Source organism: Mastigoproctus giganteus, chromosome 3 (assembly GCF_048544385.1).
Source record: "Mastigoproctus giganteus isolate SK-2022 chromosome 3, ASM4854438v1, whole genome shotgun sequence".
NCBI lineage: Eukaryota > Metazoa > Arthropoda > Arachnida > Uropygi > Thelyphonidae > Mastigoproctus > Mastigoproctus giganteus.
Window position 1 is genome coordinate 42,921,327 of NC_143577.1, and position 25,363 is coordinate 42,946,689.

Below are 25,363 nucleotides of genomic sequence, written 5' to 3' on the forward strand. Positions count from 1 at the left end.
ACTTTATGTCAGACTGTACAATTACTACTAGGTCCTTTCATTCATCACCTCGAGAGTTTGAAAAAAAAGGAAAAAAAGAAAAGAGAAAAAAAAAAAAAGGTAGCACTAAATTATTCAGATTACTGCTGCCCACATGGAGTAACTTGTATTTATCAAAGTTAAACCTCATTTGTCACTTCTTAGACCATCTGCCTAATTTTTCTGTCTTGCTGCAGTAGTATGCCTTGTTCTGTTATTCACCACCTTGCCAACCTTTGCATCACCAGCAAAATTATACAGTAAGCTTGATATACTTTCGTCAATATCATTAACAAATACTGTAAACAGTAAGGGAGCTCAGCACTGAACTCTGAGGAACTTCAAAGTTCAATTTACAGAATGCCCATTTATAACCACGCTCTGTTTTCTGACACTCAGCCAACTCTTTATCCATAGCAGTAACTTGCTCCTAATGCAACACCGTTCCAATTTGTATAGCAGCCTTTCAGAAAAAAGTAACGGTGTCAAAAGCTTTATTGAAATTGAAATACAGGTAGTTCTCGACTTTACGAGTTAATTCGTTCCTAGCGCACTCATAAAGCGGGAATTTATTTCCTACAGACAATGTTAAAAATAGGGGTTACATTATTAACAATGAAATTAGTTAGCTAATTAGTTTGTTTAAACAATGAAATTAGTTAGCTAATTAGTTTATGTTTAAACAATGATTAATTTATCGAAAGAAATGAAAACGTAGCCTGTAAAATCAAGCAAATTATAATAATAGAGAAATTATTTACGACTTACAAACATTAAAGAATCTTTATTCTTCATCACCATCGATTAAATGCACACTCATTGATCACTCATTATTGGCTCGGCACTCATTGGGTTGTTCCACAAGGAGTAGTCTTCTTCAAAAAAGCTCAAGAGGCATTTATTTCCAAAATATTCTTCTTTTAATTATAAATTTCACGATTGCATGCATAAGCATTTTTTAACAGCACACACAAATTGCAACTAACATGATTCGCATGGAGTAACAAGTTTATGAAGCTTAAAAAAAAAAAAAGGAATGAAGAGAAGATTCTGAAAATTTATTTATGTATTTTCGCAAATGCAATAACATTGAATTTAATATCCTTTTATAATTGCTTACAGTAACAGAAAAGTCCAATAAACTGGAAAGTGGAAATTGTTTTATTGTCGTGACCTCCAGAAATATACTTTAGAAAAATACCACAAAGCCGTTTAAAATTGATTCTTATAACGGAACGTATGAAAATGATGAAAGTGTAGTGCATTTTAACAATTTAAATTGGTAACTAATACAATTTACAAACCACACTCACAAACTTTTATATGGCCTTAAGGTCATGCTCGCGACCTTAAAAATGATATTTTAATGATACAATGGTGTCTCTGGAACTGATTAAATATCGTAGAGCGGAGTACACTGTATTGTATAGCTATGCACGTAGTTTGGAATGCGATATTTATGAATGTTTAACATTCATTTTTTGAAATTAATTTTCATATTTTCGATTTTGTTGATACTTGCTACTTGGGAAAAAAAAAAAACTCGTATACCTGGGAACTCGTAATGCGAGAACTCCTTTATATATCAAAATTATTGCTTTCATTCAATTCCTTTGTTACTACATCATAGCATCTAATCAGATTGGTAAGACAGATCTCCCCTTAAAAAATCCATGCTATGATTTCCATATAATTCCATTTCTGTAAAGATAATCCTGCAATATTTTAACCACCGAGTCTATTATTTTCCCTGGAACAGAAATCAATTCTTACAGGTCTATAACTGCACATGTTGCCCTTTGATCACACTTTGTAAATAGGACAGACATATGCACACCTCCAATCTATAGGAACCTGTCCTAAATCCAAGGATGCTCTCATAGCAAAGTTTTGCCTACCTATTTTTCTGCTTCTTATTATACTTAACTTTTAATATAATTATTAACCTTCTTAACTTTTAATATAATTATTCCTGTGGAGGTTTTGAAAGGAAATTATTAAAGTTCAAGATAATGAATAACTCAACTTTTGTTGGGTTGAGTTATCAAGGGTATACCATACACATTTTTAAACTTTAATACATATGTTTTATGACATTTGAAATGTAGGCATACATAGATTAACGAATAGGATGCGTTCCACGAAATTATTTCGTTAAGCGAAACTTTGTTTTCAGAGGTAAAAATACTATGGCCAGAATAGGGATACGTTCCTATGTAAAGAAAATTAAAAGCTTTTTTTCGAACAAAGAAAAGTTTTATTAAATAAACAGTCAACTTACATACAAAGTGAAATCACATTTTAAAATATGAGTTAAAGTTGATTGTTTATGCTTTTTTTCTCTTTCATTTAACAATTGCCTATACAGAGTTATTGCATTTAACACTGATCGCTTAACAATAACACTCCTTCCTAAATCAGGATCATTTTCACTAAAAAAAATTAAACGTTTTCAATGTCATTTAAGCACCTTTTTAAATCTTTAGTTATTAACACTTTTTCGGCAGGAACTTCTTTAACTTAGTCTTCATTATCTTTGTCTTCGTTGCTAACAAGGTTTTTTAAATCTTCCACTGAAAAACCATCATCTTCTGCATTCAATAAATTTCTAACATCCTCTTCATCAACATTTTCGAAACCTATTGATTGAGCCATCTGGATAACTTCATTTCTAATTTCTTGGATGTTATTTTCTTCTTCTAGTACAACTTCTGGCCATATTTTGCACCAAACTCCATTTAAGCATTTCTTAGTGACTTCTTTCCAAGAACTATCAATGTTTTCAATTGCGTTTTTAATGGTGAAGTTTTTCCAAAAAGTTTTAACTGTCATTTCCTCTTTATCCTCTAGTTCAGTTAAATTGCTTAATGTTCGACACAGATAATAAGCTTTAAATAATGCTATTACTCCCTGATCCAATGGTTGAATCAGGGAAGTTGTGTTTGCTGGAAGAAACACAACTTTGACAGGAATGCATGCGTCCAACGTGTTAAGATCAGTAAGCTATCCTGGAGCATTGTCTAACAACAAAAGAGCTTTTTCTTCAAAGTTGTTTTTTTGACAATACTGTTTTACTTCAGGACAAAAGTGATTAACAAACCAATCAGTAAATAACTCCATGGTAACCCACGCTTTTCTATTTGCTTTCCATATTACAGGTAAATTCATTTTTATGTTACCTTTTAACGCCCTCGGATTTTCTGAATGGTAAACTAATAACAATTTTAATTTATAATCGCCAGAGGCATATGATTCAAAGAGTAACCTTAAACTGTCTTTGGCTGCTTTGAACCCAGCAGCTAATTTTTCTTCAATAGAAATGAAGCTTTTTTGTTGGTAGCCGTTTCCAGAACAAACTGCTTTTGTCAACATTGAACGCCAAATTTGGTGGAAAATTTTCACGTTCAATTATTTCCTTTAGTTTTTCTGGAAACTTATTTGCAACTTCTCCTGTTAATTTTACACTATGAATCCTGACCCGTTTTTTAAATTTCTCGAACCAACCACGAGAAGCCCCAAAAGTTTACATAATTTCTTCAGTTTGTTTAGATTTCAGATGATTAAACAAAAATAATGCTTTTTCTTGAATCACCATTTGACTTAAAGGCATATGACGTGACATATCATCTATCCACAAACTTAACATTTTCTCCATTTTTTTTCTAAAATTAGATTCCTTAAGCGAGTTAATTTTGCCGCTGTAACATCTGTACAATTCTGAGCAGACTGTTTTATTTTTTCTGATTGACTTGGTATGGTTGCTAAAGTTGATTGCGGTAATCCTAAAGAATGTGCCACATCTGATTTTCTTTCGCCGCTTTCAACACATCGTATGATATTTAGTTTAGTTCCCAAAGAAATTGCTTTTCTTTTCTTTGATTCTGACATTTTAACTAAAACAAAAATATTTCTATTAAAATTTACAAAATCTACGTTATGTAATGCTATCAAAGAACCTACATCAATTATTGCAATGTGCCACACTGAAACAACGTCAATCATGTAAAGGAAATGGAGGACAGTTAAAAATCACAATCTGGCATACCAAGAAAACTGACAGATATGGATCGTTGCAATGCACCACACTGAAACACACCGGTGAAGTGTAAACAACGACTAAATTAGGCGAATGACGTGCAAACCTGTTATAACAGACACACCCACAGCTCGGGAGTACGTAATGAGTCGGCGTCAGTCACCAATCAGATGATTGTCGGGCGTTGGCCTTAAATTGGAATTTTTTTTTTAATGTTAAACGGGGCTTGAAATTGTGGACTTCGTTATATCGAAGCTTGGTTATCAGAGGTAACGTTAACCAAGGTGCGACTGTATAGTACATTTTAAGATCACTGTTAATATTACATGTTTATTTACAAAAAACAATCATGTAATATTAACCTACAAGAGGAGGAAAGTAGCTTTCGGTTATAATTAAGTAGTATTAACTGCACTCAGAGATATTTTAGTTATTCTAACTGCTGATGAAAGTATCAAACCAGTTGCCATAAGATGTAAATACTTTCTGTAAATTTAATGAATATTTTAAATGAATAAATCAATTTGTAGCACTTAAATGCAGAATTGTGTTCTTATCCTACTTTTTTAATGAAAAACTTTAGCATAGGTTACAAGCTCACACCAAATGGATTCAATTACTGAATAAGAAGTTGATTACATTTGTGGATGATCTGCTGTGAGATAGTCAGGTTCAATTTAATGTGGAGTGGAAATGGGTGGGGGATGATGCATTCGCACTTCCAAGCAATGCAAAAAAAGTTGTCTAGTAACAGAACTTTTCAGCCAAACGTTTGAAAGGGCAGTCGAATTTTTGCCTTAGCTTAGTTCGAAATGGACTCTCTCTCTCTCTCACTACTCCCAACCACCACCTTCCTTGGCAGGAGCAGCACGATGATAGGATCCCACAATAAGTCCATGAACATAGCCAACTTGTTTAAGAGATGGGTTTGTCATCTATTTCATTTTTTATTTAACTAACTAGATTTCCGCAAAATTTGTATTAGAATTCAATTCTCATTTCATTACGATTAAAAATGTCAGTGCTAGTTCTTGGAAAGCATATGTGTAACTATTTGTTATTTGGATTTTTTTTTTTTTTAGGAGCATTAGCAACTAAGAATTAGCCATATTGCTCCGGGATATGCGGTGGTCATTCCCTGACCTTTCCGCATTCTCCGTATTTGGTGGTCACAGATTCGAACCCCGGTCTAATCAAGAAGCGTGTGCTCCTGCCCACCTGGCTACGGAGGTGCCGCATATGTGTAACATTATAAACATTAGTGTTATACTGTATAACTGGAACCTGAATAAATATTCAACTATCAGAAATATTATGAAAAATTTAACTTCATTTTTATCCAATTATAACCAAAACTTAAACACTTACCTGCAATAAAAGTAAACCAACAATAAATGCACTACCCTGACAATAACCAACTTCTCTGTCATGTAAGGAATAAGCTTTAATAACATTAAACAAACTCTCTTGTCCTGGACCATCTTTTTCACGAAAAAACTCATGCTCTGGATAAGTACGGGCAATGTCTCTTAAAATCACTTTTTCACAAGGTGAAGTACTTTTCAGATAATCTGTATACTGCTCCCTTGCAGAACAGTGCTGAGCACTGCACAGCAGCTGCCACAATATGCTACGAAAATGGTGAGGAATTCCTTTACGCACCATATCCTGGAATGAAATTTAAATAAAAAAATAATGATAAATGTGTAACAATAAGAAACATTACAAAATAAAAAAAACATAGAAAATTATACACAATTCAGAATATAAAATAACAGCACAGCAATACATCATAAAGACTCATATAAATTCAGAATTCTTATTCCAAAAAGCAGAATACATACTAGTATTTAAAAATTTTAAAATTACACAGTTGTGCAATTGTTTTGGATATACTTCTGACAAAAAAAAAAAAACCCCAAAAAAAAATTCTAAAATAATTTCATCAGTTAAACAGAATAATTATCAGCTTCACTTATAATTATTGTTTATGACTCGTAGATGTCAAACCTAACTACACCCGCAATAAATAAATTAATGCATCTTCATAATGGTGTATTTTTTTTTTTTTTTTTTTATGAAAACCCCAAACATGACATATTAGAACCTATATTACTTAGTACCATGTATGCGATGGAAATTAAGAAGAACGAAGATATTTGTTGACATTAGACTTGAACTTCTGTAGACTAGACTGTAATTTTCAGGAAATAAGTATAAAGGAAGTTTGTTAGAAAGTGGCAGTTGAATGAATAAACAAGGAAGATGAAAAGTTGGTTCTGTGAATTTGAAGTTGGACAGTAAATGGATGTTGGCTAGTGGTGGCACGCATTCTGACTGTTTTAAAGAGAGAGCAGGAGTTATAGAAGCTAATTCAGAAGAACAGTACCTGTGAAAGTATCTGTAGAAAGGGCATGCAGCAGAAACAGTATGTCTATGAGATACAGAGTGGAGAGACTCTGTTAGAGATGAGTCATTAATTAACCTAACTGCCCTCTTCTGAATGGAATCTAGAAACCTGAAAGAGGTTTTGGAGGCATCGCCCCAGATGTGGGAACAATATTCCGTGGTAGGGTGGATTTACGATTTGTACAGAGTGAACAGCTGTTTCGAAGAAAAGTAACACTGAGAGAAAAAAAGAAAACCAAGTTTTTCAGATGCAGAGGAAGCAATATTTGTAATGTGCTTGTGCCAAGAGAGATTAGAAGACAGGGTAATCCCCAAAAAAGATATATCATCTTGCCTAGAAACTGGAGTGTCATCAAAGATAAATATAGGAGCAGAAGAATCCTTTTTGCAAGATTGAAATCAACTAAGTTGTCTTTGCCCCACTGGAAAATTACCTGGAGATCGGCATTTAAGGAATTGGTAGAGGATATTCGAGAAGTTGAAGCTGATTGAGCAGGGCAAGGTTTCTCAAAATGGAAAGTGGAATGCAATGTGCTATCATCGGCAAAACTATGGATAGGATTTCCAGTCAGTGGAAGGTCATTAATATACAAAAGGAAAAGAGTGGGAGAAAGAACTGAACCTTGGGGGAAACCAGCATTAGTGGAGAAATTAGAAGACAGAAAGCCACCTACCATCACCCTCAGTGAGCAGTCAGAGAAAAAACTGGATAACCAACTGCAAAAAAAGGTGGACAAACCATAAGATGGAAGCTTGTTTAAAAGACTTTTATGTCAAACATGATTGTGTTTTTTTTTTTTTTTTTCTTCTTTTTCTGGTAGTTGTTGGCGCATCGGCTTCTGTGGCCATAATGCAACTCCCAAGGTTTTTGTAGTACTTTGATCCAAGCTCAAAGCGGGATTCGAACCCGCAACCTTTGGGTTGCCAGGCAGGCACTTTACCCACCCGGCTAGCCCGGTCGGCCCAAACATGATTGAAAGCCTTTGAGATAACAAGAACTGCTTGTGTTTCACTGAACTTTTCCATTAAATTTGTCCATAGATGGGTAATATAAGCCAGAATATCACCAGTGGATCAACACTGACAGAATCCATTCTGGCAATCGCTGATCAGACGGATGGTTTCTAGATAGCTTAAGAGTTGGTGGTTAATTGATTTCTCCATTAATTTAGAAAGAGTAGAAGTAATTGCAATAGGACAATAAGTGGATGGGAGGGATTTGTCACCCTTTTTAGGAACTGGCTGGATAAGAGCAAATTTCCACGCAGAAGGAAAAAACACCTTTGGAATAAGAAATTGAAAAAAAGGGGCAAAGAACAAGAGTAAGTTCAGGAGTGCAGGTTTTGAGAAAAAGTGAAGAAATACTATCAGGACCTGGAGCATTCTTAGCATCGATATTAGTCAAAATCCGTCCGACATCCTTTTGGCAGAAGACCACAGGAGGCACTGAATGGAGCATGTCAGGAATGGTGAGAGGCATTTTACCAAGTTCATTAATACATGAATTGGTAGAAAAATGGGATGCTGGCTGGTCAGCTTTATCCTTGGCTGAAGTGACAATAGAGCCATCTGGTTTTGACAGAGGTGGGAGCAGAGATGGGCAAAAGTTGCGGCCAATTGCTTTGGCAAGAGACCAGAATGCCCGGTTACAATTAGGACAAGAAGCAAGTTTTCTACTCTTAGCCTGTTCAAAATCTAGTTTGGGCTGATTAATAACTGCTTTACAATTGTTATGAGCTCTGGTGTAGGCAGAAAATGAAACTGAAGAATTGAAAACAAGCCGACTACAATATGCAACGTTCTTCTCTTGAATAGCCTTAGCACATTTATTGGAAAACCAAGGTTTAGATAATGGATGAGATTTTAAGGTGGAATGTGGAATAAAGGATTCCATTCCTAAAAGAATAATTTTGCTGACATGATCTGAGCAAACGTTGCCATCAGAAGTTTTGAAACAGTAATCCAACCAAGAATTACTTGCTGTAAGTTGTGCATTCTTGTAATGCACACCAACACAAGGTTGGGAAATAGCCACAAGATAAACGCTCCACTGGGGACGAGACAATCACCAAGTTGTGATATGAGGTGCCTAAAGGACCATCACTTCGACCGTGTACTTAGAAGCATTGTTTGTGAGAAAAAGATCAAGCTTGTTGGCTGTATGGTTAGGATTGTCTAGTATTCTGGTAGGTAAATGAACAATTTGTGCGAGGTCATTAGTAATTGCAAAAGCCTCAGCATCTCAACCAGCTGGGTCTCTGTGACTAGAAACGGAAGCCAGCTGGAGTTGTGAACATTAAAATCACCAAGGAAAATTACCTCACTGTTAGGAAAGTTGGACTGGAGAAAGTCAAGTTGCAAAGAGAGGAAGTCAAATAGCTCCAAGTGATTAGTGGAGTTGGGAGAACGGTAGAGACAACAGATGAATTTGACACAATGAGGTAGAGATTTTAAGCCAGAGAAGATCAAAGAGAGGAGATTCCAAATTTCCAAGTCTCTGACAGGAAATATCAGAACAGACATGTGCACAAGTACCACCTTTGAGGCGAAAGGAATCATACAGCGAATAATTTGGGCATCTGAGATGAGCAGTAGTTGATTCAACCGATAACTGAGATTCTGTCAGAAAAAGTATGTGGGGGTTTGGCAGACTGCAAGTGGAAATGGACATTGTTGAGATTAGAATTGAGACCACGTATATTTGTGAAATGAATTAGGAAGTGTTTAGGAGGTTTAGATCTTTTTTGCAGATAAGTTTGCTCTATTAGTTTGACAATTCATAGTGTATTCAATAGTAAGAAAAAGTGTGTGGGGGTGGGACATGCTGTATGAAGTAATGGAATTTTTGGATATGGCATACACATGATAAGAATATACCCAGATCCTTGACATAACGTGGCTTCGACAATGACCCCCCCCCATGCATACACACTACTCGGACTCCCTCCAATCACTATCTGGCAGAGTAGAAGCAGCAAGATTATACACTAGCTGATCCGGATGCCTCCTATAGAGTTACTAATACGTTCGGTCCGGTGTACCAACTAGTGGCCAGCCTGCGAACACTGTTTTAGAGCTGTACCCTCGAAATGTAAGGAAGTTTGGATCTCACCATGGTGTTAATCATTACCTCAAAAGATATCAATCATACTGCATGAGGAAGAGATGGGGGAGGGTTGACCGAAACTTAGCTCTGGAGACTAAACATGAGTTCCACCACTTCAAGCCGCTAATAAGCAAAGTGGTGGTATTGCACTGGTTGACGAGTCATCTACCACCTAGTACTGCCTGGTACACAGGGTGGCAGCATTCCTACGTGTAGTGTGGGTGCACACCTCGACCCCTGCTTATGTTGGTTCACACCTGGGTGGTCACCCACAGTGTGCTTGCAAATGGGAGTTATACCCAGAATTACTAATAGTCCCACCATCATGAAGGTGCAAGCAGAAGATTTGGCTGTCACAGACTGTCGACTTTGCTGAAATTGGGTCCACCTGACTTGGGTGTCACCTGAATACCACTAAAGACAGAACACACAAAATTGTTAAAGTTTCTATACCAAATTATTGGAAATAAAACAATCACAAAATTTCCTGGTTATGATTTTATTTATACTTATTTTTAATGCCTATTTCATGCTGTCACCTCTGAAGTAATCCTGCAACCTGACATAGCAATGCTAACTGTTTGAAACAAACAGTTCAACCCTGGAGAGAAGTGCAAAGGGTAGAATTTTTCTCAGTGTGGTCTGAGCTTATTAAAAGTAGCGACTGTTTTTTTATAGGGATGAAATACATGTAAATAGGAATGTGAGATTATTTGCTGAAAACCAATCAAGGCAGTGTTAGGTGAGTTGGAAACCTGCTACCCTGGGAGGGAGAAAGGGGGAACAAGCAAATAATAGATTAACAGCAACCGCAGGTATAGGTGAAAGTGATTCTTGCACTGCTTCTATTGAGGCATACCACAGCCTGAAAAGCAAGGTGTTGGAAATTACAAAGCATTCTGGAGGGGTCAATTATGTGAGGAGTATAGTAAACAGATTTACCAGTACTTGAATTTCAAGTACTGGTTAAGTCAACAAATGCCGATACAGTAGAGGTATCAGAAACATGGCACCACTCATACATAAGCAATGCAGAATTTGAATATCGTGAGTACAATGTGTATAGGAAGGACATGCAAGACATGCATGTAACATTCTTGGTTAAGGAGCACATAAAATCTAGGCCAATTCACCCAGATTATGTCCGTGGCCAGTACAATGTTAAGCCAGTTAGGTGGGACATAAGCACTGGGAAAACTAAAATGAGAATAGGAGTCTGCTATAAGCCAAATGACTAATGAGTATAATGAATGAGAAAGGCAGATGGAGTGGGTTGGTAATCAAAATGTTTTATAATAGTTGGTTACTTACACAGTAAGCATAAAGTTTCTGCTTTATGGATTTAATAGATGACTATTTTCTACAGCAAAGCATTGGAGAAGCAACAAGAGAAGGCAATAATCTTTGATTATAAGCAGCGACTCTTCATGCATTAAGAATATCCTGATAAAGGAACCACTAGCTGGCTGTGATGTTAATATACTGATGTGGGATATACTTAAAGATATAACCACTGTCAAAGATAAGGGTTTTGAAGGCTTCAAGTTTGTACAGCAGTCTTTCTGAAAGGCTGCTGTATGGAGCATGTGGCATTAGAGGCAAGTTACTGCTAAGGAAATCGGGATGGTTGAGTGGCAGAAGACAGAGGGTATTATAACTGGGCAGGAGCAGCACAAGCTTCTTGATTAGACCGGGGTTCGAGCCCGTGACCACCAAATACGGAGGATGCAGAAAGGTCAGGGAATGCCACCGCATATCCCCGGAGCAATACGGCCTTAGTTGCTAATGTTCCTAAAAACCAAATAACAAACAAACAAACATAACTGGGCACTGCAATTCTTGGATTGTTATTATCAGAGTCCCACAGAGCTGGACCTTATTACTGTTTACAGTATTTATTAATGAAGGCATGTCAAGCTTATTATATAACTTTGCAGGTGATACAAAGGTTGGAGGTGGGGGGAGGTGAATGACAGGGAACAAGGCATACTACTGCAGCAGGACCAAGAAAAATAGACAGATGAGCTAAGAAGTGGCAACTGAGGTTAACATTGGTAAATGTAAGGTACTGCATATGAGCAGCAGCAATCTGAATGATATACCAATTAGGTGGTGGACAGATACCAAAGCATAACAGTCCAATGCCAAGTTCTCTGAGCAATCAGACTTGCTACTAGACAGCTCATGCAATTCAGTCACATGATACACAATAACTTTTTCAGGAGGGAGAAGGAGGCGATTATCCCATTGTATAAGGCAGTGATCTCCGAAGTGGGGTACGCGGACCCCTAGGGTTGCAAGAGATGATCCGCAATAAATCCATATATATTAATTATGAAAACTTTAGTTTTTCCAAAATGTGATTGAAAATAAAAATTATAAATAAATGTTTTTTTAATACTTCAATGTGTGGCTTTGTTTGATCATGCCAGCGATCATGCACATTCAAGTACATGCATTTTATACTTGAACTTCAATTTAATTTTGTTTTGTATTTTTTTATTTGTGATTTTTTAAATTTATGTGATTTTAGATATGCCTTCCATGTAAATGATTTATAAAAAAAAAAATATATATATATATATATACACATACATACACACAGTGAAACTTCCCTTTAACAGACAGCCATGGAGAACGAGAAGTTGTCCGTTAGAGAGAAGTGTCCGCTAACAAGAAGTCCGAGGGAGAAAAAAAAGAAAGAAAGAAAAATCATTAAACGTTTAATGTAAAATTAAATTAAAATATATACAGATTTTGAACAACATTTTCGTAAATAATATACAATTACATACACAAGAGATAAAGAAATATCGTTAAACGTTTAATGTAAAATTAAATTAAATTATATACAGATTTTGCACAATATTTTTGTAAATAATATACATACAATTGTGCTATGCATATTATGACTTTATCTTAAGAAAAATACATACAGTAATCACTTATTTTCTTCTGCACCTTCTTCCGGCTGATAATTTTGTTTTCAACATTTGTTTGGAGTGAAGAAACCATCGAAAGTCCTTCAGTATCTTCTTCAGCGGCGAAAAACATTTTTAAATGATTGATTTGTATGAGCACTTCTTCTATTTTCATTGGTGGTTCGTCGTTAATATGTTCTTCGACAGAATGATCTCCTTCCATTTCTTCATCCTCATGAGGAACTTCTTGAAAAATATCGATGATAATGTCATTGATATCTAGAGCACCATCTTCTGCAGTGAGGTTCGAGTCTATATCTTTGTAGCCAGGGTCACTTGTAGTGGAAGTATCATACATTATCAATAGATGTTGAAGTTCTTGTTCTTCTTGGTGCTCCACATTGCTGTTCACTACTTCAATTTTTGCGTTGGAGAAGCCAGACTTTACAAAACAGTTCACAACAGTTTGTTTTCTAATTGCGTTTACTGTAGAGGAAATCCATTGAATTGCATCTAGGATGCTGAGTTTCTTTGCAAGGTCACTCGCACATGTTACATCATTCATGTTTGCAATGAGATGTCTTAAAACACGTTTTCTGTAGTGAAGTTTAAAATTTTTTTGTTATCCCTTGATCCAAGGGCTGACACTCTGCAGATGTGTTTGGTGGCAGAAAAACGATTTGAATGTTGGAATTCAATGTGCGGGTGAGATGCAGCATTATCCATGAAAAGAATAATTTTTCTGTTTTGACGAATCATGTTTTGGTTAAAGTGACTTATCCATTCGATCATGATATCTTGTGTCATTCACGCTTTTTTTATTAGACTTCCAGTCAACATTCAAAAGATTCAACTTTATGCCCTTGAAACGAGGATTTTGTGGTTTTCCTATAACAAGAGGTTGTTCAAAGTCTCCCAGCATATTTGTACACAATAGTACAGTCAAGCGTTCCTTAGAAATTTTTCCGCCCTGGCACTTTTCGTTTTTTAGACTCGTTTTTTCAGGAAGAGCTTTAAAAAACAACCCTGTTTCGTCACAGTTGTAAATATCCTTATCTTCAAAATCACGACATAAATCTTCCAATTTGACGGTCCACTCTGTTACAACCCCAGTATCAACAGATCCATCTTCACCACTCACGGTTTTCCAAGAAATTTTATGCCGAGTTTTGAACTTGTCTAGCCATCCCACAGAAGCTTTGAACTCATTTAATCCCATAGATTTTGCAACCTCCAAAGCCTTTTCCCTAATAATAGGCCCATTAATGGGAATTTTTTTAGCACGTGCACAACAAAACCACTCATACGTAACATTGTCAATTTTGAAGTCCAACAGTTTTCGGGAATGATTTTTGAACCTGATCATTTACGTGTTGCCAAAATTGTTTGAGCAGTTCATTTTTTTTCTTTAGGATGTCGCTTACCTGCGTCTTCCCGATTTTGAATTTTGCAGTGAGATTGCGAACACTATTTTTTTGCCGATCACACGCATTAAAGAGTTCAACTTTATCTTTTAAAGTTAAATGTTTACTAGAAGACATTGTGCACTTCACACGACACTGAACAAAACTGAAAACTGAAACTCAAAAGACGAAAGGCCGACAAAATTCTCCCCCTGCACACACCGAATTCATCAGAAGTTTTACACGTGCCTTAAAATTCTTGAAAAAGGGCTTAGAACCGCGATGTAAACCTTGATAAAATTCAGAGAATCGGAAATAGAAAATAAACACACAATTGAGGCAAAATACGTGGAAGAAACGTTCCTAGAAAAAGGGCCGTGAGCTCGCCCGCTGTCCGTTATTGGGAGATCAAATTAAGTGCTAACCTAAATGAAACAGTGCAGATTGCCTGTCCACGTCCGTTACAGAGAATGTCCGCTAGACAGAAGCTGAAAACACGTTAAAATCAATAGAGGAGAGTTGGGGAATTTGAAAATGCCCGTTGTAGAGAGATGTCCATTAAAGAGAGGTGTCCGTTAGAAGTTTCACTGTATATTACGCTTATATGTATTTAATTTTTTATTCTGGGGTGCACGCTAGTCCTTTTAAGTGAAATAAGGGTGTGCGACCAAAAGTTTGGTGACCACTGGTATAAGGCAATAGTTAGGCAAGATCATAGAGGTCTGGAAATCACATTTTTCCAAGATGTGGATCTCTTGGAATGTTTGCAGAGAAGAGCAACCAGATTAGTCAAGAACTGAAAGGGGCACTTTTACCACAATATTTTCTGGCTCTGGAAATTGCAGCACTTGCAAACTGGGTGCTTGAAAGGAGACCTGAATGAGGTGTTTAATGCTGTAAATGGATTGAATAAATTTGATGATGATGGATGGAACAAACTACCATCTGGTGTTATGAAAGTGGGTAGTTTGGATAAATTTAAGAAAGAATTAGACATTATTAGATGGGCCTGATATATGTTGTACACCTTGAATGATACTTGGAACAAGGACAATAACTCAGATTTTTTTTTGGGGAGGGGAGGGGAGGGAGGTATTTTAAATAATGAAATCAGAAAGGATGAAATAATGAAATTTAAGGCCATTTTTTATTTTTAAAAAGTAACCTAATGTCTTGGTTGGAATTAAGCATTTTCTGAGCAATATTTGCTAAAAGTAAAGTTTATTGCAAGTTCAGCTTAACAAATAAATTTGAAAATATAAAAAGTAGTTCACCAGAAGTATTACCAATGGGCATAAACATATAAAGTATATATTTTTAAAAGAATTTCTACATTTGAAAAAACACAAATAATATTGTTTTATATTATAAAATTTAAAAAATTCTAATGGTGAATTTAAAAAATTTCATAAAAAATGTATATATGATATACGATGAATGTTCAATAAAGAAATCAATTTTTTTTCCACAACATACCTTTATTAATCATCCATATTTTAACGGTCCTTTTCAAAGTAGTTCCCCTATTCGATGAAATACACTCAATCCAACATTTCTGCCATTCTTTAAAAACATGGTGGAAGCCATTTTTTGACATGCATTTGAGAATTGCCTCCGATGTCTTTATAACTTTTTCTGAAGACTGAAAATGTTTTCCTTGCAACTCCTTCTTTAACTTTGGAAATAAAAAAAAAATAATTGCACAGCGAAAGGCCAGGGATGTTGGGTGGATGAAGAATACATTTGACATTAATGCTGGGAAGTACTTGATAACAATGAGCAATGTGAGGTCTCACATTGTTGTGATGCAGCATTCATCCACCTGCATGCAGTTGTGGCCATTTGTGAAGAATGTGATCCCACAAAGTGTGCAGTACAGTTCTGTAATAAATCCTGTAATAGTCGTATGACATGACAACATTCTAGTAAACCCTTTCTTGAATATCAAAAAAAAAAAAAAAAAAAATGGTCATAACCTTTCCTGCTGATGCCACAACTATTGCTTTTTTTGGTGTTGGCGATGATATTGGCTTCAAAACAGAGTTTTGTTGCTTACTCTCTAGATTGAAATGATGAAGCCATGTTTCATCCATCATTATCACCTTGTACAGAACTTCACCATCTTTAGTAGCCATCCATTGCAGCTCCTGACAAACCTCCATGAGAAATTGCTGTTGCTCAAGTGTGTGTAGTCTTGGAAACCAGTGTGCACAAACATGTGTCATATGCAAATAGTCATGGAGAATATCATGTGTGCTTCCTATTCTCAATATCTCTGCCAATTGCCTTACTGTTATACAATGATCTTCTCTCACGATTACAGAAGCAGCATTTATGATTTCTAGGGTGACAGTGGTGGCTGAAGCCACAGGACCACCAAATTTTTGTGCTTGAATCACATCCATCTTTAAACACTCTAAAACCACCTGTGAGCTGTTCTATATAGAAGTGTAGATTTACCTAAACCTCTTAAGATTTCATAAACTTCAGCTGGTATTTTATTGTGACAGAAACAAAATTTGAGAGCACATACTGCTCCTTACATGTTACATATGCAAAATTGAATAAGCATAAACTTGACTGACTGGCAAGGTCACACTGTGCGCACGAGTCAACTGCACAGTTGCTACATGATGCAGCCTTGATTTGGTCTTAAATTCCACAGCTCAGCTACAAACAGCAAGCAGTACAGTTGTTCATAAAAAATTATAATCATTCTTTATCAAACAGCCCTTGTATCTTTCAACTGAATTATTTTATTTGAAATCTTTTGTGTTGATATCATTCTTATAACTTTTGATTAAAACTGGTTCATATTGGAAGATTCTTCTAATTCTGTATCTATGAAGAAATTTTTAAATATTTTCTTCAGCAAAGAATATACTTGTTATTTTCTTGTTTCAAGTTTTTGCACCAACTCATATTAATACACATCACATAAAATGTATTTATAAAAGAAATGCTTTTTCCAGAGTGCTGGCAAAAGAATTTTGTTTATAAATACATCTCTATTTCTGTCTTTCTCTCTCACCATATCTTTCTACTACTATCATATTTGTAGTGCAAACTTTATTGTGCAAGATGCTAAAAAAACACATGAAAGTCTAAATTTTGTAATTTTTCTAAAGAAATTTAAATGAATTGTAGCATGAATATTTACATTATTAATTTTAATTTATCTGTCTTATTGGATTTCATTGTCACTTGGCTTATATGAATTAAAAAATATATATCTCAGCAAAGCATGCATGATGTAACATACACCCATTATATATGAGATAGTGAAGACAGGCTGCTAGGACAGCTCATGGGGTTTTGTTAATGATATATAGGAATTCTGTAGGAAGGAGAAGGTGATTTTCCCATTGTATAAGGCAATGGTTAGGCCATATCTTGAGTACCACATACAGGTCTAGAAGCCTCATTCTAGGAAGGATGTTGATCTGTTGGAACAGGTACAGAGAAGGACAAGATTAATGAGGGGTACAAAAGGGTACTCTTACCAAGAAAGGCTTCAATTCTGCAAATTGAAACATCTAAAAACTATGCCCCTGTGTGGAGATCTAATTGAGATGTTTAAGGCTCTGAATGGATTGTACACGCTAAATGCTGATAGTATCCTTCCTCTTGCTTAAACAACACAAATGAGGCGACAAAAATTTAAATTAAGGAAGGATGGTTGCAAGACAGATTTTCAAAAAAATCTTCTTTCAGCCAGCAGGTAGTTGATTGGTGGAAGAGACTTCCGTATGGTGTTATGGAAGTGAGCAGTTTGAATAATTTTTAAGACTAGAAAAATAATTACAGAAGCTGGACAGGCGATTTGGGAAGTTTCCCCCCCCCCCTCCGGCTGAAGCTGTATAATCTTGCTTCCTTACATCTTTTGTAATACTAACACTAAAAGACACAGAAACTATTTATTTTCATTGAAATAAAGAATCCTTAATGTAATTATGATAAGAAATTAAACAACACTGCAGTGCACCTATATTTAAAAGGCAAAAAATTATCAAGTTTAATGAGACAAGCTCCAATTCCAATAACCCCACAATTTAGAGGCCAATTTTGACAATGTTTTGAAATCCTTGTGGAATTCATTACAGAGCCAATTACCTGTTATATCAGCATTGACATGGTATTGCAGAACTGATTCATGAATGCTGATAATGGCTGTTGGTTCATACTTGAGACCTGAAAACAATATCCACAAAGATTTCAAAATGTGATCAAAACTGGTCTCAAAATGGTTGGGTTATCAGAATGTTTTCCATAAAGTTTTCTTCCCAGCTTGTTTCAATAAACTCTATCATTGTTTGCCTTTAAAATTTATATGGAGTAGAGTTGTTTAATCTCTTATTAGAATCAGTCAATCGTCTTATGTCTTTTTCTCAAGAAATTAAATCCTTAATGTACACATCCATGGCATAACTAAAATATCAAGTTAACTACCTTGAAATTGACTTCAGTTATTTTTTCCATTTTTAATATACTTTGTTCATTTCTTTAGTCACTCTCTTAAATATCATTAATGAAAGCAGTAATCACAAATCCTTAACACTATTTTTTTTTGTATCAATATATATATATATATATATATATATATATATATTAAATATATACTTTCAAAGCTTTCTCTAATTTAAAGAGAGAGAGAGAGAGAGAGAGAGAGAGAGAGAGAGAGAGAGAGAGAGAGAGAAGACTACAGTACACACATACATACTTTAACAAATGGGTTCTTCTTTTTTGTGTATGTCTCCCAGTCATTAACTATATAGCCCCAAAGCTGCCAAACATCTTCTCCATCTTCATCTACTGCACTGTGTTGGCTAGTGCCAGAAGTCACAGACACTAAACTTGTGCATGATGACTTTCGAGAATGGCCAGAAGTGAGAGAGTTGAGCGACTTGGCATCAGCTTCCAGTAACCTAAAACAAATTTTTTTGTTCAATACCAAGCCTTTTTGCACTTTATGTACCAATCAGAGCACTGTACTGGTACAGTAATTAAAAAAAAAAAAAAAAAAAAAAAAAAATCACTAACAAAATCCTTGACAAGTCTTAACAAAATTGATAATATATATAAATATATTATAAAATGCACGTGTGTGTATTGTGTTCATACTGAAGACTATAAAAATTATATTAGGTTAAGTTTACCGTAATAAGTCAATGTAACATATATATACATTATATATAAAATGTGAATAAATTAAAATATATGGAAAATGTGCAGAAAAATATGGAAACCATAACAAAATAGCACAAGTAATGAGTACTGTCATTTGCATTTTGCTTGGTTGACTGGTTTATGAAATGCTGCTTTTGTAATTTTTCTAAAGAAATTTAAATGAATTGTAGCATGAATATTTACATTATTAATTTTAATTTATCTGTCTTATTGTCAGTTCTGTTTCCTTCTGAAGAGGATAGAATTCACGGCCAACATTTTTTCCATTTTCATCCTTTTTCTATATGGCTTACTGAGATGGTTCTAATCCAATCTTCTCTGTAGCTGTAAAAATTCATATTTTGAATTTTAGCCATGATGGGCATTATTATTATATTTCTTTCACATTAATTTCATTTACTTTGCTATTTCCATTCTTTTAGGTTTGGATTCCCACAGTACAGTTTATTGTTGAAGTATGTTTCTTTGGCAATGTATGCAAAAAAAAACAAAAAAAAAACAGCAACGATTTCTTTACTTATATAAACTCCAGAAGGAAGGGATGAATCAGGTTGATCCACTTGATATTGATTTGACTGTTGATAATCCTGTTCAGATAGCTGACAAACTGAATGAGTATTTTGCATCTACATTTATGCATAAGGAATTCTGCAGGGAAGTGGGGGACAGAAGCTTATTAAAAACTCTAAAAGGGAGCTAAATGATTTTGTAATAACTGAGAGCAAAGTGGAGGAGAAATTGTGAAAGTTAAACATAAGAAAGACACCAGAGGTGGATGGGATCTATCCAGTTATATTAAAGTAGGCAGCAAAGGAAGTAAGAAAATCCTTAGCCATAATTATGAGAGCATCCTTGGACTCAGGGGAGATCTACATGGACTGGAGATGTGCAAATGTATCTCCAATTCACAAAGGGGGAAATCAAAGGGTGACAATAGTAATTACAGACCTGTTAGTTTAACTTCTGTTCAAGGAAAATAATGGAGTCATTGGTTAAAGAAGCATTGCAGGATCATCTAGACAAGACTGCAGTAATAATTCAGACATATGAGTTTGCAGCAGTGGGAGGGGAGTTAATAATATGAGCAATAAATGGCCAGGTGATTATTTTCTGGATAGTAAATTATTTCAGATTGTCTGAAAATTGAAAGTTAGCACATTGCCCATTAGTAAAATGCAAGGTCCTGCAAGTGGGTTGCAGTAACCAGCTTAACCTTTTCTTGAGTGTGTACATAGTCCTGTTTTCTTTTCAGGGTCAATTTAAGCATATTTAAAATAATGTATCATTTCATGTATGAATATGAATTGTTAATAAATTGGTAGAATAGATGCTGCCATCACTTATCTATGTTTCCATCCAACATTAGACATGGTTTTAATGGCAGAATAAAAATAAGTGTTTGAAAATCTGAGGGAATCATACCTCTTGGCCACTGTTCTTCAAAAATAACTTACAAAAGCTGAAATTAGAGAAATTCCCTGGAATTCTGACTCAGAAGTTAGCTGATGAAATTGAATTGAGTAATGCATAAAGTCTGAGGTTTGAACTAATATTTGAGGAAACAATACCAGCTATTCAGATTGATCTCATTTGAAGTAGTCTATGTTTACACTAATTCCTAATGATGGACCACAGTGATGAGTGCTTAAAAAAAAAAAAAAAATTCTTAAATGGAAAGCATTGAACATGTAGGGACATTTATGACCGTTTTCTCCAAACATCATTGTGCAATTGTCAATTTTGCAGTAGTTCCTGGTTCACTGTTTGACTACGTGGGAGTCATAAAATACAATAAGCATGATCTTCACATTTCATTATGATTATCTTGCATTTTGAGCATTGAAAAAGCACAAATAGGAAAAAGGATCTAGTAAATTGTCTATGGAAAGGACTGAGCCTTGGTTTCTGTATCATAAGAAAAAGCACAAATAGGAAAACGGATCTAGTAAATTGTCTATGGAAAGGACTGAGCCTTGGTTTCTGTATCATAACCATACTCACAATTCATCACCAATAATAATGGAAGAAACAATGTGTGGGTTAGCAGCAGCACATAGACAGAGATCCTGACATGTGAGAACTTGCTGCTCTCTGTTCATTAGTAAGGATGTGAGGCACAAACTTGTGTGAAACACACCATGTTCCCAAATCTTGTGTTAAAATTGACTGACATGTCCCACAAGAAATACCAATTTCACTAGGAACTTTGCTGCTAGTTAAATATCGATGACTCCTGATCACATTAGGTCACAAACACAAGCAACTCAATCACTGGTTTTTGAAGTTAAAAGGCCAGAGTGAGGACCATCTTTGACAGACAAGCAGCTCTCTTTAAACTTTGCAACCCACTGAAAAGTTGTCAAATTATGCCTAGCATCTTCTCCGAAAGGTGTTTTTAATATTTCATCAGTTTCTGTTACAATTTTACCTAATTTGAAACAAAATTTGGCACAAATTCACTTCTTCAAGAGGAGTGTTTCCATTTACAATGGGTTTCCTCAGCCTACAAGTTATTTCTTGTTAGGAATTTTTTCCCGCCATAAAGTGCAGTTCAAGGTGTCTTGGTCGGTTAAGCCTCGGGCTGTCATGTACTCCATCCATCCATGTCCTCCTAGGTCTTCCTCTTCTCCTTCTTCCAGGAGGTATCCATTCCAGGATAGCCTTCGGATATCTGTTTTCTTGCATCCGTTTTACATGTCCATACCATGTTAGATGCTTTTCTCTGACGGTGTCAATAATAGTCTTTTTCACTTCCATTTTTTCCCTTACGTCTTCATTCCATTTTCTGTCTCTTCTAGAAGTTCCTGCTGAGCATCTCCAAAAATCCATTTCTGTGGAGAGCAATTTGTTTTCCGCTCGCCTATTCAATGTCCAGATTTCCACTCTATACAATAGAAGACTTTGAATCATTTGAAATATAAGTTTCTTTGTTTTATGTAGGATATTTTTGCTTCACAGAACAGAGCTTAACATGCCGATAGCCTTTCTGCCATCTGTAATTCTTTTACTGATCTCTGCTTGGGATGATCCATCACTTTGTAAGATTGATCCCAAATATTTGAATTTATCGACTTGTTTGATTTTAAAACCTGCAATATTTAGGAACGTGTCCTGGCCCTGACGACAACATTTTAGTCTTGCTAAAATTGATTTTTAGACCCCATTGTTTATATTCCTCAAACAATTGACAACATGCATACTTTGCATCTTCTAAATCTTGTGCTATCACCACCTGATCGTCTGCAAAAAGTAAATTGTGAATATAGGTGTTCTTATTAATCGGCAATCCCATTTTATTACATTTTTTTGACCAGGATTTAGGCAGATGTCGATATAAATTTTGAAAAGTGTTGGTGACATGCAACAACCTTGTAATAAGCCTTTTGAAGTGTGGAATTCAGGTGACAAAGCTGATCCCACTTTAATTCTGCATCTATTATTCCTGTAAATTGCCTTAATAATGTTAATCAGTTGTCCAATATTTGCCTCTTTCAGTGCTTCCCATAAGAGTTTTCTTGAAACACTGTCATATGCCTTTTCAAGGTCAATGAAAATCATAAAGATTTTTTTTTCCTTTTGATTGGCATTTTTCAAGGATCTGTTGTACTGTTGAGATATGATGTATACATGACCTCCCAGCTGAAAAACCGCTTTGTTCTTCTGATACCTCGATTCGGGCTTCCAAATGGTTCCTGATCCATTTTCCAAGGATCTTTAACAGCGGGTTCAGGACACATATTCCTCTGTAATTTGAACAGCTTTTCCAATCGCCCTTCTTATAAATTGATGTAATATATCCTGTTATCATTTCTTTCGGTATTTCTTCTCCTCTCGGTATACTATTTAACAGTGTTTGTATCAGAACAGCCACTCCTCTTCCTCCATATTTCAGAAGTTCCATGTAAACTCCTCCAGGTCCAGGTGATTTGCCATTCCTTCCTTCAGCAGGAGTTCCACTTTCCTAACAGAAACTTTTAAGCCCGAGTCTTCTACACCAAAATCCTCCATAGTCTTGAACTCTTCCCGGTCTTCTTTTAAAAGTCCTTCGTAGTACTCCGTCCAGTCTTTCAAAGGTATTAATTGCAAACCAGCATTGTGTTTATTCTGTTTTCTCAAGTCTTTAAGGACCTTCCATGATTCCATTGATTGCTTGAAACCTAATTTGCTATTAATAGTTGCACATTTCCTTTCCCATTCTTCATTTTTCGCTTCTACTACCAACCGATTGGCTATTTTCTTTTTTTCAACATAAATGTGCCTATATGCATCATTCCTATCACCCAGCCATTTCTGACATGCAAGTTTCTTTTCCTCTACAGCAGCTCTTACTTTCTCTGTAATCCAGGTCTTTTTTTGGTCCTTGGCTCTTCTTTTTGCCTAGGATTTCATGAGCTATTTTTTTAACAGTATTTTTTAAATATTCGTAGATTTCTTCAGTATTACCCTTTATCTCTATGTTAATTGCAGTATCCAGTCTCTGGGTGAAGTTGTTTCTAATACTGTCGTCCTGGAGTAGGTCAATGTTAAATTGATCCACTTGTAGCATTTCTCCTTCCCTGCATTGTTGGTTGTCCAAACATATTTTATTAATCCAGTTCCACCTCACTGTTGTTTTAACAAGAAAATGGTCAGATCCACATTCAGCTCCTCTATAAACTCTGACTTCTGTCAATTCCTGAATGTTTTGAAATAATGTAATCTATAACTGATCTAATTTGTCTTGTCTCCTGTGACCAAGTATATTTATGGATATCCTTGTGTTGGAAAAATGTGTTGTTTATTCTCAAGTCGAACTGTTCACAAAGATTGCATAGTCTATCTCCGTTGTCATTGCTCTCTTTCTCTCCAAATCTTCCAATAACTTTGCTATTTTGTTCAGTTCCTACTCTTGCATTGAAATCTCCCATTAGAAATATCTCTTTGTTCTTAGGAATTTTTTCTATTAGTTCTCTCAAATCCTCCCAAAATTCATCCTTCAAGGTATCGGCGGTGTCATTAGTCGGGACATATATTCCCAAAATACATATTTCTCTCCCGTACATTTTCAGTTCCAATGAGATCATTCTTTCATTAATAAATTGCCAGTTTTTGATGTTGTGTCTCAATTTCTTTTTAACAGAAATAGAAACTCCTGCTCTTGCTCTTTCACTCTTATCAACTCCACTCCAAAAATGGTAGTATTCTCCCATTATTTCCTCTCCACATCCCTGTTTCTTTTTTTCTGATAACACGACGATGTCTAACTTGAATTTTTGCAGTTCATTTGAAATTCAATACTTAGTAAAATCATTTAAAAAAAAAAAAAAAAAAAACACATAAAATACATTCTATTCAATGGGTAATAATTTTAGACTAACTGCAAGATAAACAGGTGATTCATGCATTACTATGTCTAAATGTGCATCAAACATGTCACAAGTCACTAAGATGCAGTTTCAGATGCAAAGTCAGCCCCCAAACTTGTTTTGACACCTTGTAAGTGTATATTAGAGGATTGCTGCTTCAAAAAAAAAAAAAAAAAAAGTTTTGATTTTTAATAATTTTATTCTAATACTGAGCAATCAAATTAAAATAAGAATAAATTAATATTTAAAGGCATTTATGTACAAAGCTTTCATTTTCACAAAACTTCATGAAATAACTCACTTCCAAGGAGCCCACAGCTATCAAAAACTCACTATGAAGACACACCCACATGTGGTGAACTCGCTCATGAAAGGGTTTAATTACAATAAATCCTCAGTAATTCAGAATAATGGAAGAGGAGAAGGGGGGGATCCAAATTAGTGAGAAGTTTGAATTACAGAATATAACTAAGTAAATATTTCTAAGTTATATTTCATAAAAACAAATTTATTTATAATTAGCAAAATAAATGTCAATTTTGATGGTATTAGGCCACAAACATGATATCAATGTCCATTTCTCTTACAGTTCCCAATCTTTTTCAACATCCTCATAAGACAGAAAATTAAATAAGAGTATCAAATCAACTTCTGCCTTTGTGTAATTTAACTTCCTGCTTTTTTTTTTTTTTTTTTTTTAATTCTTCTTATTCTTCACTTCCAGCTTCGATATATTTTTTTCTCTTGAAACTCTGTTGCTATATCTTCTCCTTCTTTCACATTATCTGGCTTCACCTTTTACCTTCATTCTTAAATCAGTGGCAATACAATTTGACAGGAATTTCTCTTAGAAGTGCAGACAAGTTACTAAGTTAACTGAGAGTCTCATCAATGATATACAAGAATTTTGCTAGTAAAACCTCAAAAGTGATTTATTC

At 35.2% G+C, this 25,363-nt stretch overlaps 1 protein-coding gene across 2 annotated transcripts in view; it reads right to left on the bottom strand.

Moving 5' to 3' along the window:
* Positions 1 to 25,363, bottom strand: part of LOC150087906 (ecotropic viral integration site 5 ortholog-like) — a 293,698-nt gene that overhangs the window by 147,972 nt on the left and 120,363 nt on the right. For both annotated transcript variants that reach the window (XM_090369261.1, XM_090369262.1), the window contains 2 exons: positions 18,614 to 18,818; positions 5,423 to 5,722 (listed from right to left, as the gene is read on the bottom strand). In XM_090369261.1, the coding sequence (XP_090225387.1) occupies positions 5,423 to 5,722; positions 18,614 to 18,818 (505 nt within the window). The remainder of the gene's footprint in view (positions 1 to 5,422; positions 5,723 to 18,613; positions 18,819 to 25,363) is intronic.